Here is a 17552-nt window from a genome sequence, read left to right as displayed (position 1 = left end):
ATTGATTCTTCAAATTAATGAACATGAAGTATCCTTCCATTTTTTGGTGTCCTCTTCAATTTCTTTCATCAGTGTTTCATACTTTTCATTGTAGAGATCTTTCACTTCTTTGAATAATTCCAAGGTATTTAACTTTATTTGTGTCTATTGTAAATGGGATTGCTTTTTCTTTTTCTATTGTTCACTTTTAGAATATAGAAACACTACTGATTTTTGTATGTTGACTTTGTATTCTGCAACTTAACTGAATTTGTTTATCAGTTTTAATAGCTTTTTGATGGAGTCTGGGTTTTTCCAGATATAAGATTATATCATCTACCAACAAGGATAATTTGACTTCTTCCTTTCCAATTCAAATACCCTTTATTTCTTTCTCTTTTATGATTACTCCAGCTAAGACTTCTAGTACTATGTTGAATAACACTGGTGAAAGTGAACATCCTTCTTTTCTTTTTCCCTATTCAGCACAATAATAGCTGTGGGATATATAGCTTTTATTATGTTGAGGTATGTTCCTTCCACAGCCAGTTTTTTTGAGGGTTTTTGACATGAAGAGATGCTGAACTTTATCAAATGTTTTTTCAGCATCAATTGAAATGATCATATGGCTTTTCTTCATTTTGTTGATATGATGCATCACATTGATTTGAGTTTGTTGAACCATCTTTGCATCCCTGGGATAAATCCAACTTGGACAGGATGAATGATCTTTTTAAAGTATTGCTGAATTTGGTTTGCTAGTTATTTTGTTGAGGATTTTTGCATCCATATTCATCAGATAAACTGCACTATTGTTTTTACTTTTCTGATGTGTCTTTGTCTGGTTTTGGTAGCAGGGTAATACTAGTCTTGTAGAATGAGTTTGAAAGTATTTCATCTCCCTCCATTTTTTGGAAAAGCTTTAGTAGGATTGGTACTAGGTGTTCTTTAAATGTTTGGTAGAATTCAGCGGTGAAGCCATTGGGTCCCAGGCTTTTCTTTACTGCAAGACTTTTTAGTATGGGTTCAATCTCTACTTGTTATTGGCCCATTTGGGCTTTGGATTTCTTCATGATTCTGTCTTGGTAGGTTATATGTATCTGAGAATTTATTCATTTCTTATAGATATTCCAATTTATTGGCATATAGTTGTTCAAAGTAGCCACTAATGATCTTTTGAATTTCTGTGGTATCGGCTGTAAAGTCTTCTTTTTCACCTCTGATTTATTTGGGTATTCTTTTTTTTCTTGGTTACCTTGGCTACAGGTTTGTCAATTTTATCTTTTCAAAAAACTAACTTTTGATTTCAGTCATCTTTTGTAGTGTTGTCTTCATTTCAAATCCATTTTATTTCAGCTCTGATCTTTATTATTTCTTTTCTTATACTAATTTTCAGTTTGGTTTGCTCTTGCTTTTGCTGCTTTTTAAGATGCATTGTTAGGTTATTTATTTGAAGTTTTTCTTCTTTTTTGATGTAGGCACTTACAGCTATAAATTTCCCTCTTAGTGCTGCTTTTGCTGTATCCCATAGATTTTGGTATGTTGTGCTTCCATTATCATTTGTTTCAAGAAGTTTTTCAATTTCCTTCTTCATTTCTTCATTGACTCATTGGTCATTTAGGAGCATATTGTTTAACTTCCATGTGCTTGTATGGTTTCCAAAATTCCCCTTGTTATTGATTTGTAGTTTTATTCCACTGTGGTCAGAGAGGATTCCTGATATTATTTCAATTTTTCTGAATGTTTTAAGACATGTTTTGTGACCTAATATGTGGTCTGTCTTTGAGAATGATCCATGTGCTGAGGAGGAAAATTTGTATTCTGAGGCTGTTGGATGAAATGTTCTGTAAATATCTATTAGGTCCATTTGTTCTACAGTGCAGATTAAGCCCAATGTTTCCTTGCTGATTTTCTGTCTAGGAGATCTGTCTAATACTGAAAGTAGGGTGTTGAAGTCTCCAGCTATTATTGTATTGGGGTCTATCTTCCTCTTTAGCTCTAATAATATTTGCTTTATACACCTGGGTGCTCCAGTACATATATACTTACGATCATTACATCCTCTTGTTGAATTGACCCCTTTATCATTATACAATGACCCTGTCTTTTCTTACAGTTTTTGTCTCCAAATCTATTTTGCCTGACATAAGCATAGCAACTCCTGCTCTTTTTTGGTTTCCACTGGCATGGAATATCTTTCCGTCCTTTTAGTTTAAGTCTATGTTTATCTTTATAGGTGAAGTGTGTTTCTTGTAGGCAATAGATCATTGGGTCTCTCTTTTTTTTTTTCATCCATTCAGCCACTCGTTGTCTTTTGTTTGGAGAGTTTAGTCCATTTACATTCCATTTTATTATGGATAAGTAGGAACTTACTCCTGCCATTTTATTATTTGTTTTCTGGTTTTCTCTTCCTTCCTTCTTTCTACCCTTCTTGTCTTCCTTTTGGTGATTTTTTTGTGGTGGTATGCCTTCTTCCTTTTATTTTTGAGATAGGGTTTCACTCTGTTACCCAGGCAGGAGTACAGTGGTGCGATCTTGGCTCACTGCAACCTCCACCTCCCAGGCTCAAGCGATTCTTGTGCCTCAACCTCCCCAGTAGCTGGGACTACAGGTGTGTGCCATGACAACCAGCTAATTTTTGTATTTTTAGTAGAGACAGAGTTTCACCATGTTGGCCAGGCTGGTCTCAAACTCCTGACCTCAAGGGATCTGCCCGCCTTGGCTTCCCAAGGTGCTGGGATTACAGGCGTGAGTTTCCTCAACATAGCTACTTTGAATTCTTTGTCTGAAAGGTTATATATCTCTGTTTCTCTAGGATTAGTCCCTGGTGCCTGGTTCATTTGGTGAGGTCATGTTTTCCTGGATGGTGCTAATTATCGTAGATGTTCCTCAGTGTCTGGGCATTGAAGAGTTAGGTATTTATTGTAGTCTTCACAGTCTGGGCTTGTTTGTGCCTGTCCTTCTTGGGAAGGCTTTCCAGGTATTCAAAGAGACTTGGGCCCCAAGCCCAATAACACTGTGCTTTTTTCAGATTTGTAGAGTTATACCTACCATCTTGGAGGTCTTGAAAAAGATCTGGGAGAATTCTCTTGATTACCAGACAAAGACTGTTATTCTTTTCCCTTACTTTCTCCTCAGCAAACAGGGGGTGTCTGTCTGTCTTGTCTGTCTCTCTCTTTAAAGCTTGCCAATAAAAAGTTCTGACTGCTGGAATAGTTGATTCTCCTCTGGCTAAGGTTGGTCCAAACGCTCCCTCCATGCACAGGCACTGGCTGAGGCCAGCATGGCTTTATTCTTCACTGTGATATGGCAGTACTGAGTTCAGTGTAAAGTTCCCCAGTCGCTGTGCTCTTCTTCCTCAAAGTGCACAGATTCTGTGCTCCACACAATTGCTGCCAGGGAATGGAGGGGTAACATCAGCAATTCAAGTCTCTCTCTCCTGGCCTACTCAATGCCTCTTTTGGTGCTATGAACTTAAAACTCGGTACTGTGGTTGCTCACTTGATTTTGGGTTCTTGTGAATGGTGTTTTTCCCTGTGCAGATAGTTGTTAAAATTTAGTACTCCATTGGGGGTGAGAGGGATGAATGCTGTAGGCTTCTATTTTTGTGTCACAACTTTTTTTGTTTACCTATTCTTCCTTTCCTGCTTTGTGATATTTTTTAGTATGCCATTTTAATTCCTCTGGTGTTTGTTTTTTTTCTTTTACATTTTTGGAGTTATCTTCTTAGTAACTTAGCAACTGCTCTAGGGATTATAATGTGTCTTAATTTATCACAATCTATATCACAATAATACTTAATATCAGTCAAATAGAAACTATAATTTATGTCCTTTTCCTAACTCCTTTGTGCTATTATCATATATATATTTCATGTACCTGCTATAAATCCAACAAAACAATGTTGAAAACTCCTTTATATTTACCACATATTTACTATTCCCAGCATTCTTCAATTCTTCCTATGGATACAAACTAATATACAGTGTTACTTCCTTTCAGCCTGAAGATTTGCTTTAGTATTTCTTATAAGACAGTCTGACAGGGAGAAATTCTCTCAAGTTTTATCTGGGAATGCCATTTTTTCACCTTCACTTTGGAAGACTAGTTTTGCTGGATATAGAATACCTGGTTGACAGTTTTTTGGTTTTTTTTCTTTCAGCACTTTGAATGCATCAGGCCTTATGGTCCCCATCGCTTCTGATTTTAAAGTCAGCTGTTAAAGCTATTAGTGGTCCCCTACATGTGATGACCCATTTTCTTCTTTTTATGGCTCTCTTTGTGTTTTCCTAGTTGTGGTTAGTTAAGCTTCATGAATCTGTAGATTGTTTTCCATCCAATCTGGAAAGTTCTCTGTTAGTATTTCTTTGATTCTTTTTCTCTGCTCTGTCTCTTTTCTCCTATGAGGCTTTTTCAACTTTAATTTTTTTTTCCTCTCCATTCTTCAGAGTATATAAATTCTATTGACTTATCTTCTAATTCACTGATTCTTCTGCCATCGCAAATCTGTTGTCAAACCCATCTAACATTTTTATATTTAGTTATTGCCCTTTTTAACTCTAGAATTTTGTTTCCTTCTTTTTTAGAATGACTAACTCTTTGTGAAAATTCTTTTATTATTTTTTATTTTTTTGGGGATGGAGTCTCGCTCTGTCACCCAGGCTGCAGTGCAGTGGCGCGATCTTGGCTCACTGCAAGCTCTGCCTCCCTGGTTTTATTTCCAGTAGCCCACTTGAATTTCCTCTGCACCTATTCCTAGGCTCTCCTGGCCAAGAACACATCGGTGGCCTGAGCCCACTCTGTTCTCTGATGTGCATGTCCACAGCCTCCAGTCAACCTGGGATATGTGGGGAATTTATCAAGCTCCCACTACTGTCTTACCTCTCAAAACTTTCTATTAAACTCAACTAGTTCATGAGCCTACTGCTGGCCCCAAATTGGACTACAGTCTTAGACTAATAAAGCTGTTGGCCCTCTCTGTTTACTTGCCACAAAGATCACTATTTTAACCTACAATTCTCCATAGCAAGTGATTTCTCTGCAAAAGTGGAAGCAAAGCTGCTGGTTTTCATCCTGATTGAAATGCTATGCGACAGAGCTAGGGACAAGGAAAAGGAGAAAAGGAGTAGCACCAGATCACGAATTTGTGCTATTCTTACCCTATGTTCATTAGTTTTCATGAATAAAGCTTCTCAGTTTGTTTGGTAAAGTACTCAAACAGTTGTTTTGACAGTTTTGTCCAGCTTTAATGGTTGCCTTCTGTGGAAAACAATCAAATGTTCTCACTGAATCAGTCATTCCTTTTTAAGAGTGTATGTCATATATTACTGAAATCCAGTTATAGTTAAATTATAAATCCAACAAAACAGTATTAAAAACTCTTTCATATTTATCCACATATTTACTATTCCCAGCACTCTTCAATTCTTCCTACGGATTCAAATTAATATCTGGCGTTACTTCCTTTCAACCTAAATCTCGTTGATAACTCTAAGACTGTATTCAACTCTGAGATAAAAATACAAGTTCACTTTTTTGTTATTCATATGCTATACATAGACATGTAGTTATAGTAAGCCAGAGATATTAGACTTAGCTTCATTTATTTTTTGTTGTTGCTGGAGAAAACTGATTTTTTTTGCATACATGTATGGTAGGCAGAAGGAGCTGAGTAGGTCTCTACATCCATACTATAAAGAAGCTGCTAAAATGTAATACAACCATAAGTAAAATCATGCTAATAAACTATATCTATGCAGTCCAGACACCACAGTATATGAGGGACACTGATAACCTATAGTACATAAAAATTATACAAAGAGGCCTGGAAACTGGTATATGAAAAAAAATTTGAGAGAAATGTAGATGTTTACTCTGGAGGAAAAAAATGACTTACTGCTAGCCTTTAAAAGACTTAGACTTACTCAATATTGATCCAGAGGGCAAAGTCAAAACTAAGTTATCTGATTCTAAGTTCAATACATAAGAGAACATATTTAAAAACTTGAAACAATTAAACCAATTAAACTGGCTCTTTTTGTAAAGTAGTGAGTTTCCATCACTAAGAATGATCATGGCCTGGTGTGGTGGTTCATGCCTGTAATCCCAGCACTTTGGGAGGCCAAGGTGGGCAGATCGCTTAAGGTCAGGAGTTCGAGACTAGCCTGGCCAATATGGCAAAACCCCATCTCTACTAAAAATACAAAAATTAGCTGGGCATGGTGGCACATATCTGTAATCCCAGCTACTCGCGTGGCTGAGGCAGGAGAATCGCTTGAACCTGGGAGGTGGAAGCTGCAGTGAGCCAAGACTGTGCCACTGTCCTCCAGCCTGGGTGACAGAGTGAGATTCCACCTCAAAAAAAAAAAAAAAAAAAAAAGAATAACAGAGATTAGATGACCATCTTTTTAAGGAGTATTTATTTAGGAGATTGGCTGGATGACCTTTCAATTCTAAAGTTTCTGTAATTTATAAAAAGAAATAGAAAAGAATTTAGATGGATAAAAGTATCAGGAAAAATAATCCAAAATATACATAAAGATATGACACCTCAGGTTATGCATAATAAATAAGGAAACGGGTCATAGAAACTAAGTTTCTAAGAAGCATGGATTACTGTTGGGTTCCAAAGGGCAACAGTATGCTGGATATCATTAAAAAGCTATTAGATCACGCCTGTAATTCCAGCACTTTGGGAGGCCGAGGCGGGCGGATCACGAGGTCAGGAGATTGAGACCATCCTGGCTAACACAGTGAAACCGTGTATCTACTAAAAATACAAAAAATTAGCCAGGTGTGGTGGTGGGTGCCTGTACTCCCAGCTACTTGGGAGGCTGAGGCAGGAGAATGGCGTGAACCTGGGAGGTGGAGCTTGCAGTAAGCCAAGATCACGCCACTGCATTCCAGCCTGGGCAACAGAGCGAGACTCCATCTCAAATAAAAAAGCTATTAGAAACAGAAAACACTATCCTACCATTGTACAAAGCTATAACCTATAGCTCTGGTTGCTACAACTTAAAAACAAGCAAGCTGAAGAGAGAACAAAAGATAACTAAAATGAACAAGATAGAGAGTATTACATAAAATTAGACTTCACTCTGGAAAGGTTAAAGCTGACTGAGTGCATAACAAATATTTATAAAAGACGCAAAATACACAAATAGGGTAAATTTAGACTTGTTCACCAAAATGTAGGATGCAGCCTACCAAACTAGAATTTGTCCTAACCTTACAAAAACCTGCCTAGAATTTATTCTAACCTTACCCTAGAATTTGTCCTAACCTTACTGAAAGAGGTAAGGTTAGGATAAATTTTAAAAGTGTCATTACATTCAGGAAATACTAAGGTAATCTACTAGGACCAAAACAGGTTACAGACGGAAAACAGAAATAACTTACCTCTTTTAGTTGATCAGCACTCCCCCATGACGCAGAACGCTGATGTGACCTCTTTTCTGCACCCTCTTCTGCCCAACAGCTAGGTGTCTTTAAAAAATATATATATAAATAAAATAAGAAATTTTATCTCTACTTCCTAATCTCAAGCAACTGAAACATATTTAAAATTCTTAGCACATACCAGTTAGAGAGCTATACTAAAATCCTTTAAACGCTAAGAGTTTTGTGACCCCGTGAAATGTTTAAAATATTCTGCCATATTCTGAATTATATATGCTCAAAGATGTCTCTGAGTCATCTTACTTAAAAATTTGATATCTTCACATCAATAACATAAATAACTTAATTATAAAATTCAAAGGGAATAGTAAAGATATGTGTATTGGTGTTTTTAAAGAGAATAGCCAAACTAAATATGAAATGGTATTTCCACTAAATTCAATAGAGGTAAAATGAACAAAAGTATCTCAAAAGCAATAGTATTAAGAATGACCTACATTTCAAATATTTAGCTAGAGGGCTGATTGTACTACTTTTTCTGTGCTTGGGGAAGAGTAAGTATTAGTATCTTTTTTGAAAAATATCAGGCATCTTTATATAAAACACATAAAGTTATTATAAAAGTGAAAAAGATTAAAAACAGTAAAATATAAGCTAAATAAACAGAATATAAACTAAAGTAATACATCTTCTAAACAACCAGAACCATATGTCAGAAAACAGAATCATTTTTATCTAAAATATCATTTTCAGTTATTTAGCCATTAATAGATACTATCCTCAAATGTAACACAAATCACTAAATCCGAAATAATGCCATACAGTGGTTAAGACCATTTAATAGTTGTATTAAAAAATGAAACAACAGGCTGGGCACGGTGGCTCACACCTGTAATCCCAGCACTTTGGGAGGCCAAGGCGGGTGGATCACCTGAGGTCAGGAGTCCGAGACCAGCCTGACCAACATGGTGAAACCCCGCCTCTAAAAAATTAGCTGGGCCTGGTGGCGAGCGCCTGTAATCTCAGCTACTCAGGAGGCTGAGACAGGAGAATCACTTGAACCCGGGAGGCAGAGGCTGCAGTGAGCCAAGATTGCGTCATTGCACTCCAGCCCGGGCGACGAGAGTGAAACTCTGTCTCAAAAAAAGAATAATAATTAAACAATATTAAAATATCATCTTTAATACATGAGAAGACTTGCGTAATGTAAATCAGAAAGGGTCAAAACCACTACTTAAAGGGCAATGATTGTCACAGTAACTATATACAGCTTTAAAAATTATTTTTCATTACATGCTGAAAAAGGTATCATTTATATTAAGGCCATACTTGTGACTACATAATATGTAAGTTCTTATGAAGAAGTCATCAGTTCTATTTTACAGTTCAAAATGCTTGTGGAAAACTTTTAAAATAATCACCACATCTTAAAAGCAATGATATTCAAAAAAACCGTTAACAACTGAATGCTAGCTGAATAAACACAGAAATAAACTGCTTGAGCAGTTCACTAGTAAAAAGAAGTTGTTAAGTCAATTGACAGAGTAAAATACTTTATTCAATCAGCAAGACCACGGATAAGAGGTATCAATATATTAAATAAGTTGCTTATAAAAAACTATTACTTATTAGAATTTCCTATGTTCCGTCCTAGATAAGATGACGTACTCTGAAAATAATTCAACCCTCCAAATCATTGTATCCTTAATAATGAATTTATTCCAAAATTATTCAATTGTTTAGTCACTTTTATTTTGATAATTTATATAACTTAATGGTTTTACCTGTCTAGCAACTGAGCATTACTCTTATCAAAATGAAAAGATTAAGGATCATAATCTTTATAACTCAAAGTATATTCACAGAAAATGAGTCAAATTTTTAGCATTTTCCACAATTATTCAAAATCAACATTCGTAATAAGAATTACATTCATTTTGTACAGCCCTTTTTCAAAGGACATTTACATATACTGCATCTCCAACTTACAGATAAATTAATAGCCACAAAAATTCTGCAACTGCTGCAATACTGGCAAGCACGCCAATGGCAAAAGGAACTAAATCTGAGTCCTCTTATCTCACAGATTATCTTCTTTCTTCCTATTATCCTTTTCTTAAAAATGAATATGAAAACCTATTCAATTATTTCAGAGTGTATTATTTACACAAAAGAATTACCTACAAAAGAAATCAAGTTAGTAGTATATGTATAGTTATGTGCTGCATAACAATGTTTTGGTCAATGATGGATGGCATACCTAACAGTGGTCCCATAAAATTATAATGAAGCTGAAAAATTCCTATTACCTAGTGATGTCTTGATGATCCTGATCTTGTGTGGGCCTAGGCTAATGTGTATGTTTGTCTTAGCTTTAAAAAAAAGTCTAAAAAGCAAAATAAATAAATAAATAAATAAATAAAAGCTTATAGAATAAGAATAGTTTGGTATGGTTGTACAATATGTTTGTGTTTTAAGCTAAGTGTTATTATGAAAGGATCAAAAATTAAGTTTATGAAGTAAAAATGTTATGGTAAGCTAAGGTTAACATTACTGAAGAAAGAAAAGTATTTGTTATAAACTTAGTGTAACCTAAGTGTGCAGTGCTTAGAAAGTCTACAGTAGTTTACGGTAATACCCTAAGCCTTCACATTCACTCACCACTCACTGACCCAATTGGAGCAGGTTCCAGTCCTGCAAACTCCATTCCATGGTACATGCCCTATACAGGTGTATCATTTTCTACCTTTATGTATTATATTTTTACTGTGCCTTTTCTATGTTTATATATACAAATATCACTACGTTACAGTTGCCTACAGTCTGCATTACGGTAACATGCTGTACAGTTTTGTAGCCTAAGAGCAACGGGCTATGCCACATAGCCTCAGTGTGTAGTAGGCTACACCATCTAGGTTTGTGTAAGTACACTCTATGATGTTCGCACAGTGATGAATGCCTAACGATGCATTTCTCAAAACATATCCCCCTCATTAAGTGACAATGACTGTAGTTTTTAAAAAAGAAAAACGACTGAAAGAGTTCTCTCAATCATGTGACTATAGAATGCATATAATTTAAGGTCATCATAGTATTAACTTTCCAAAAATATCCCCCAAAGAGTAGTTTTAATTCCATCAATTTAAAATAAACAGTATAAAAAATCTCATCTACAAATATATTCTATAGATTGAATTGTCCAATACAACAGCTACTAGCCACATGTGCCTATTCAGATTTAAATTAATGAGGACTTAATAAAACTAAAGTTCCTTAGTCACACTTAGCACATTTTGAAAGCTCAATAACCACATGTGGCTACCGGCTGTCATATAGGACAACACAAATATGGAACATTTCCAATACTAAAGAAAGTTCAATTGGAGGGCAGTGTTCTATACACTGATCACTGATTTTTAATGAGTTATTTTAGCCAAAACAAAACCAAAAGATGGCTACCAAAATCAAATCTATTTAAAGCTGATGATTAAGAAGTCACAGAAGTGACTAATTTGAATCCAATTTATTAAACCTGTGTATTTGAGAAATGTTTTAGCATTTCAATCAGGAAAACAACACAAAGTAGCAAAAGTTCTTTCCTTTCATATCAGCAAGCAGCCCCTTCCAACTGGTCTGTTATTCTGTCCATTAATCTAGACTAGAATTTTTTAAATAGTGCTACATATAACCATGCCTTTGGTGTTAAAAGCAGTAGACAAAAAGGGTTCCACAGTCAAATAAATTTAGGAAAAATTGTAATATCATACCATCATTTAAAAGAAATGAAACTTCTGTACACTTGAACAATGCAGAACTAAAACCTATCTGTAAGACTATTAACAAAAAAGGTAGTTGGAAAAAAAAAAGCCTCTATGTAAAAAGGATACCTATAGGTAGAAGGGGTCCTTTTTTATTCTCACTCCCTGGAAGTCTCCTAAGTCCAGACTATGAAATTTCTTTCCAACCTCTAGGGCCATCCTCCCAGCTCCAACCTGTGTGAGAACCACTTTTTCTCTAAGTAAAATACAAAGGGAATAATCCCACTGCACAGGACTAAAGAGGCTTCAAAATGAATACCATTAGAAAAATTATTTTTGGCTAGATCAACCAAAAAGCTTAAATACTGGGTGCTTTTGTTATGTATATCTTTATTCACTAACTAGAAAGGGCCAATATGCTTTTCAGTTTTATCAACTTCAAACCAGCTCAAACTAACTCCTAGCAAAAAACATTATTTGTCAATGTGCAAAAGTCTAAAGCCACTTAAAAAAAAATCCATCAACAAAAACATAACAAAATTCTTTAATCTTATTTAAATATTAAAAAATCTATTTAATGTGGTTCATCACTGGTCTTAAAATTTATTGTAGTTTATAAATCAATTATAGAAATATGAGTACTGACTGCTAATTATTTTATAGTACTTATAGCAATGGTAAACCTAGCAAGAAATGAGATGTAATTAGGTGAAAAATCAATTATACCTATATTAAGAATTAATTATGACCACAGACTAATCTTAAATTATAAAAAAGTTTAGAATAGGTAATGACAAACCCTTCATTATTTACAAATATTTGTTTTTGTTTACAAAAATTTGTTTTTCTTTTGACTAATAAAAAAATTTTTAACTTCTTTTAAAACTTCTTTAAATATTATTTTGAAAAGTCTATCCTGATGAAGTATTACAAAGCAGCACAAAAGATTGTGGTTGTAGTGTAATTATCCTTTGCCTTTCTGGGAAGAGTGATAACCAGATACAGTAAATAGCTGCTCTGATTAGCAAAGAGTGTAGAAAAAGGCAGAATTCAGCTCAAACAAAACACTGTGAAAGTTAAGACTGCATTTTTATTTTATGTAAAGTTGGAAGGTTTTTTTTAAGCTTTAGGAATTCAGTAATAGCAGCAGTTATATATTCAAATTTTTTATCAAGCTCCAACTCTATGCTCAGTTTTGTGCTCATTATGTTAGACCAGTTTCAAAGTGCAGTCCCCAGATGAGCAGCAGCATCATCACATGTTAGAAAAGCAAATTGTCAGGCTCAACCTCAGACTACTAGATCTGGAACTCTTAGATAAGGCCCAGAAATATACTTCTTATTTTTTAAGCAACCTTTTCAGATTATTCTGATGGATTCTAAAGTTTGAAAACCAGTGTTAGACTAAAAAATTGAAATCAATAAGATACGGATTCTGCACTCAAGGTGTCATGTTGACCATATACCCACTCATTTTTCTTGCTAGCTTTGAACATGTTATTGTTTTAAAATCTCTTACATCTGACAGAAAATCAGCAACACAGGTGATTACTACATACGGCCAAAAATATTTTTCACACCATTCTAAAAAACACCCACTGAAGTCATAAAAACTAATAGTGCTAAGATGATGGCATGAATATCACCAATAGGATAACTAAGTAATGGAGGAGGGAGTAGCTTTCCTAAGAATGTAAATACACTCTCCTGTACCTGAACCTATAGATTTGAAGTACCATTTCTTATTTGTAAGACAGCAAACACACAATAACTACCTCTGACTGAATGAATCCTGACCTACCAGAAATTATTTATTGAATTTCACAGCCCTCACATGCTCTGGGGTCACTTGTATCATTTCTATGCCATTTCCTACCAGTCCAGACCTAATGTTCATAATTGTATAATCAATAGTTGATACTAGTAATAAAGACTTTTCCTGTCCACTTAATTCCATATTATTATATTTAAACCCGGTAACAGTAAAATACTATTGATTCTAATCAAAGGCAACTAATAAGTATCAGTGTCTGTTATGTCATAGATACTGTGCTAGAAGCTTAACATGGATTATTTCATATAATCCTCATTGCAATAGGCTATGTTGACAATAATAGTTGTCCCCCAAAAGCTGTTAGAATTCCAATAGCATGGAAAAGTTTTCCCTTGGTTTATACTGGTTCCTAACAATATGGTATCTCCCATATCAATCATTCATTTATTCATTCATTTATACAAAACAGTATACCTTGAGAGGCATACTGCTTTCTCATACCATACCGTAAACTATGACCTAATTTTAAACTATAACTCTATGATCTTAATTGTTTTTTTTGTTTGTTTGTTTTTGAGATGGAGTCTCGCTCTGTCGCCCAGGCTGGAGTGCAGTGGTGCGATCTCAGCTCGCTGCAAGCTCCACCTCCCGGGTTCACGCCATTCTCCTGCCTCAGCCTCCTGAGTAGTTGGGACTACAGGTGCCCACCACCACACCCGGCTAATTTTTTGTATTTTTAGTAGAGACGGGGTTTCACCATGTTAGCCAGGATGGTCTTGATCTCCTGACCTCATGATCTGCCCACCTCGGTCTCCCAAAGTGCTGGGATTACAGGCGTAAGCCACCGCGCCCGGGCGATCTTAATTGTTAAGGCATAATGTCTCTAACGTAAAAATGTCTTTCTCAGTAAATTCTGTTTAATATTATCACAGGAATTTTTCATAGAAAATTGATACAAGATATAACAGGTTGAGAACCAATGTATAAGTCAATGTACAAAACCAACACAGGTCAGGGGACCAGAGTAAGAGTGTTATTCCCAATAAATACAACCTATTTCACAATTTTACCTAGAGTGTGCTTAGGGGCAAAGGCATGAGAAAGCAATGAAGAAAAACAGGTTAATTTTGTTTCCAGCTAAATGTTTCTCGTAAAGGGAAGAAAACTGAGTATCAGGGTAACGGGGGTATGGGAAAGACCTTTCGCTGTATACTTTCTACTTTTGAAACAAATGAACACATAACCTATTAAAATTAATAAGTAGAATTTTGACTTTGGTAATTTTAGAGATGGTATTTGAAACTAATGAATAAAATGTTAAAATATTTTAGTTATGGGTTAAAATCTTTCATTAATATAACTGAGTATATTCCTTCAGCAACCAAAGACATTACTCCCTAAACCAGGAACATGACTAATTTGGTGTGAACTATTCAACTCTAGGATTCTACAATCCTCTGTCTCATAATTAGATGATGGCTGAGAGAAAAAGTAAGGTGATCTCAACAGCCAGTCAGGGGCCAGCTCCATAAAAAATAATTTAGACCCCTAGAATGCAATCTAAGAGGCAAAAACAGTCAAATCTTCAGTCTTGCTTCCATTTCATGAAGAAGTCCCCCAGCCCCTAAAATGTTTCAGCAACTGCTGTTTCTTAAATATATTTCAACAGCAAGCCCTTTGACAAGGGCACAGGAAACTCAGACAGCTGTATAAAGTGTGACTTTTGGTCAGGAAATGAATTTCTGATCAGACTGATAAAACTGAAAGTTATTTTTTATATCAGTAAGTATTTGAGGTGCATCATCTATTCCTTTGACTAAAGTCCTCCCTAACCAAGCTCCTTTCAGGAATGGAGGAAAAGGCTAGGTACTTTAAATATGACGTCAACAGAAAAGAATATATATGTTTTAGTTCAGAGTTAGTTAACTTTATTGAATGTTGCCTAAAGCCAAATGCTAAGTACTTAGTCTGGATCTGTTTCTTAAAAACAAATAAAAACAAATGGATTTCTAGGGAAAGATGCTGACATAGAGGCAGGATCATAAAACTCCATACACTGAAGTCTAATGAGATTAAGAGAAACTGCTTTATGTGCTTTTGGCATGTCTCATGTTTCATAGTTTAACTTTAAAAAATTAATTTAAAACAATAAAATACCAAATATAATAATAACATCACCTGGAGAAAGGGAAGTATCAGTATATGTAATTTTATTTAAGATCTAACCATCCCATCTCTCACCCCTCAGAGAATACAAGTTTTGAAATCTCTCCCTGATATCAACCAAGAGACCAAGTGCCATGGAAGAAATTAAGAAAATTTTCTAAAGTGCTACAATCCAAAAACATACTAGGCTAGTAAGTTACTTAGGTAAAATCCTTTCAGACCCAAGTGACAGAATTCAGATGATATTTATACTGTGTTATGCTAGAGCACAGAGGAAGGAAATCTTGCAAAACCTGTTTATGAAGCAAGTGTAAAAATACTCTAAGGCTCATGAAAAAAAATTAAGAACTCATTGCTGAATAATAAACAAATATAAAATTAACAAACATATTCACTGATGAAATGGCATTTTCCACATAAATTATTATTCCTGATTAAAACAAGAAAAACCATTAGTAAAATAAGCATGTGTACTCTACGTATAACAAGCACACATGCCTCACAGCAAATGTCAGTATACCTTGTCCAGTGAGTAAACTAGATACATTACCATTAGAGTCAAGAAAGAGGCCAAGGCAGCCGGGTGCAGTGGCTCACATCTGTCATCTCAGCACTTTGGGAGGCCGAGATGGGTGGATCACCTGAGGTCCATCTGAGGAATTTGAGACCAGCCTGACCAACATGGTGAAACCCCGTCTCTACTAAAAAAATTAAAAAATTAGCTGGGCATGGTGGCGGGCGCCTGTAATTCCAGCTACTCGGGAGGCTAAGGCAGGAGAATCACTTGAACCTAGAAGGTGGAGGCTGCAGTGAGCCAAGATAGTGCCATTGCACTCCAGCCTGGGCGACAGAGCAAGACTCCGTCTCAAAAAAAAAAAAAAAAAAAAAGTCAAGGCCTTCAGTACCATAACTGTTAGTTTACATGGTTCTGGGAGTGGCAACAAATGCAATTCCAAAAGAGGACACATACCAAGAAATAAATAACGAAAAGGATGTAGAATTACTATTTGGATGATCGTACAGCCGAAAAACCAAAGAAACTTACCTAAAAATTACTAGAAACAAGAAAAGTCAAGTTGAAGATGTCCTGTATGTAAATTAGATATTAAATATCCTAATTACAACAGCAACCAAAAAAGACAAAATATTTAGATATAAGTTTAACAAGAAATGTGTTGTTCCAATAAGAAGTTGTAAAATATTCTGAAGGGCAAACATAATACTTGAATGAATAAAAAGATATACCCCTTTCTTGGATAAGATTCAATATGGTAACAATTCCCCTGAATTCATATTTAATTGTAATATAAAACATTTTGAGGAATTGTACAAATTATAAAATTAACTGAGAAAAATAAATACGCAAGACTAGCCATACAAATTATTAAAATGAATTACTAAGCAATACAAATTAAAATCATTCAGTATTAAAAAAGATATTAATGGTATATAGTATAGCATAGAGAAGCCAGAAAGAGATCCAAATAAGAATGGAAATTTATGATATAACAATATCTCAAATCAGCAGGGAAAAGATAAACTCTTTATCAACTGTTAGTCACTTTGAAAAATAAATAAAGCTGGATATCACCTCATGCCTTCCATCAAAATAAACTCCAGAAATATCAAAGACACAATATTTAAAAAGAAACATAAAACTATTAAAAGAAAATATAGTTTAAATGAAATTTTTTAACTTGGAGTGGAAAAAATCTTTCCCAATTATGGCATAACGCAAAAAGCCACAAGGCACAGACCACTGTGATAAATACAGCAGCCAGAAATAAACCCTAGCATATACGGTAAATTGATTTTTGATAAGGGTGTCAAGGCCATTCAATGGGAAAAGGACAGCCTTTTCAACAACTGGTGCTGGGAGAACTGGATATTCACATCCAAAAGAACGAAGTTGGACTCTTACCTTATACAAAAATGGACTCAAATGGATCAAAGACATAAACTTAAAGGCTAAAATTCTTAGAAGAAAATAAGAAGAAAGCTTCCTGACACTGGATTTGGCAAGGATTTCTTGAATATGCCAACAAAAGTACAGGCAACAAATGGAAAAATAGATAAACTGGACTTTATCAAAATTAAAAACCAGTACACTATCAAAAGAATAAAAAGGCAACCTGGCCAGGCGTGGTGGCTCACGCCTGTAATCCCAGTACTTTGGGAGGCTGAGGCAGGCGGATCACGAGGTCAGGAGATCAAGACCATCCTGGCTAACACGGTGAAACCCCGTCTCTACTAAAAAATACAAAAAATTAGCCGGGCATGGTGGCAGGCACCTGTAGTCCCAGCTACTCGGGAGGCTGAGGCAGGAGAATGGCATGAACCCAGGAGGTGGAGCTTGCAGTGAGCCGAGATCACACCACTGCACTCCAGCCTGGGTGACAGAGCGAGACTCCATCTCAAAAAAAAAAAAAAAAAAAAAAAAAAAAGAATAAAAAGGCAACCCACAGAATGGGAGAAAAT

At 35.3% G+C, this 17552-nt stretch overlaps 1 protein-coding gene across 3 annotated transcripts in view; it reads right to left on the bottom strand.

Moving 5' to 3' along the window:
• Window positions 1-17552, bottom strand: part of GLCCI1 (glucocorticoid induced 1) — a 120200-nt gene that overhangs the window by 59091 nt on the left and 43557 nt on the right. For all 3 annotated transcript variants that reach the window (XM_003825045.4, XM_034963688.3, XM_034963690.3), the window contains exon 3: window positions 7378-7464. In XM_003825045.4, the coding sequence (XP_003825093.2) occupies window positions 7378-7464 (87 nt within the window). The remainder of the gene's footprint in view (window positions 1-7377; window positions 7465-17552) is intronic.

The sequence above is a fragment of the Pan paniscus genome, chromosome 6, assembly GCF_029289425.2.
Source record: "Pan paniscus chromosome 6, NHGRI_mPanPan1-v2.0_pri, whole genome shotgun sequence".
Classification (NCBI taxonomy): Eukaryota; Metazoa; Chordata; class Mammalia; order Primates; family Hominidae; genus Pan; species Pan paniscus.
Note: the sequence above shows the minus strand (reverse complement) of the source record. Positions and strands in the feature narration are given on the sequence as shown.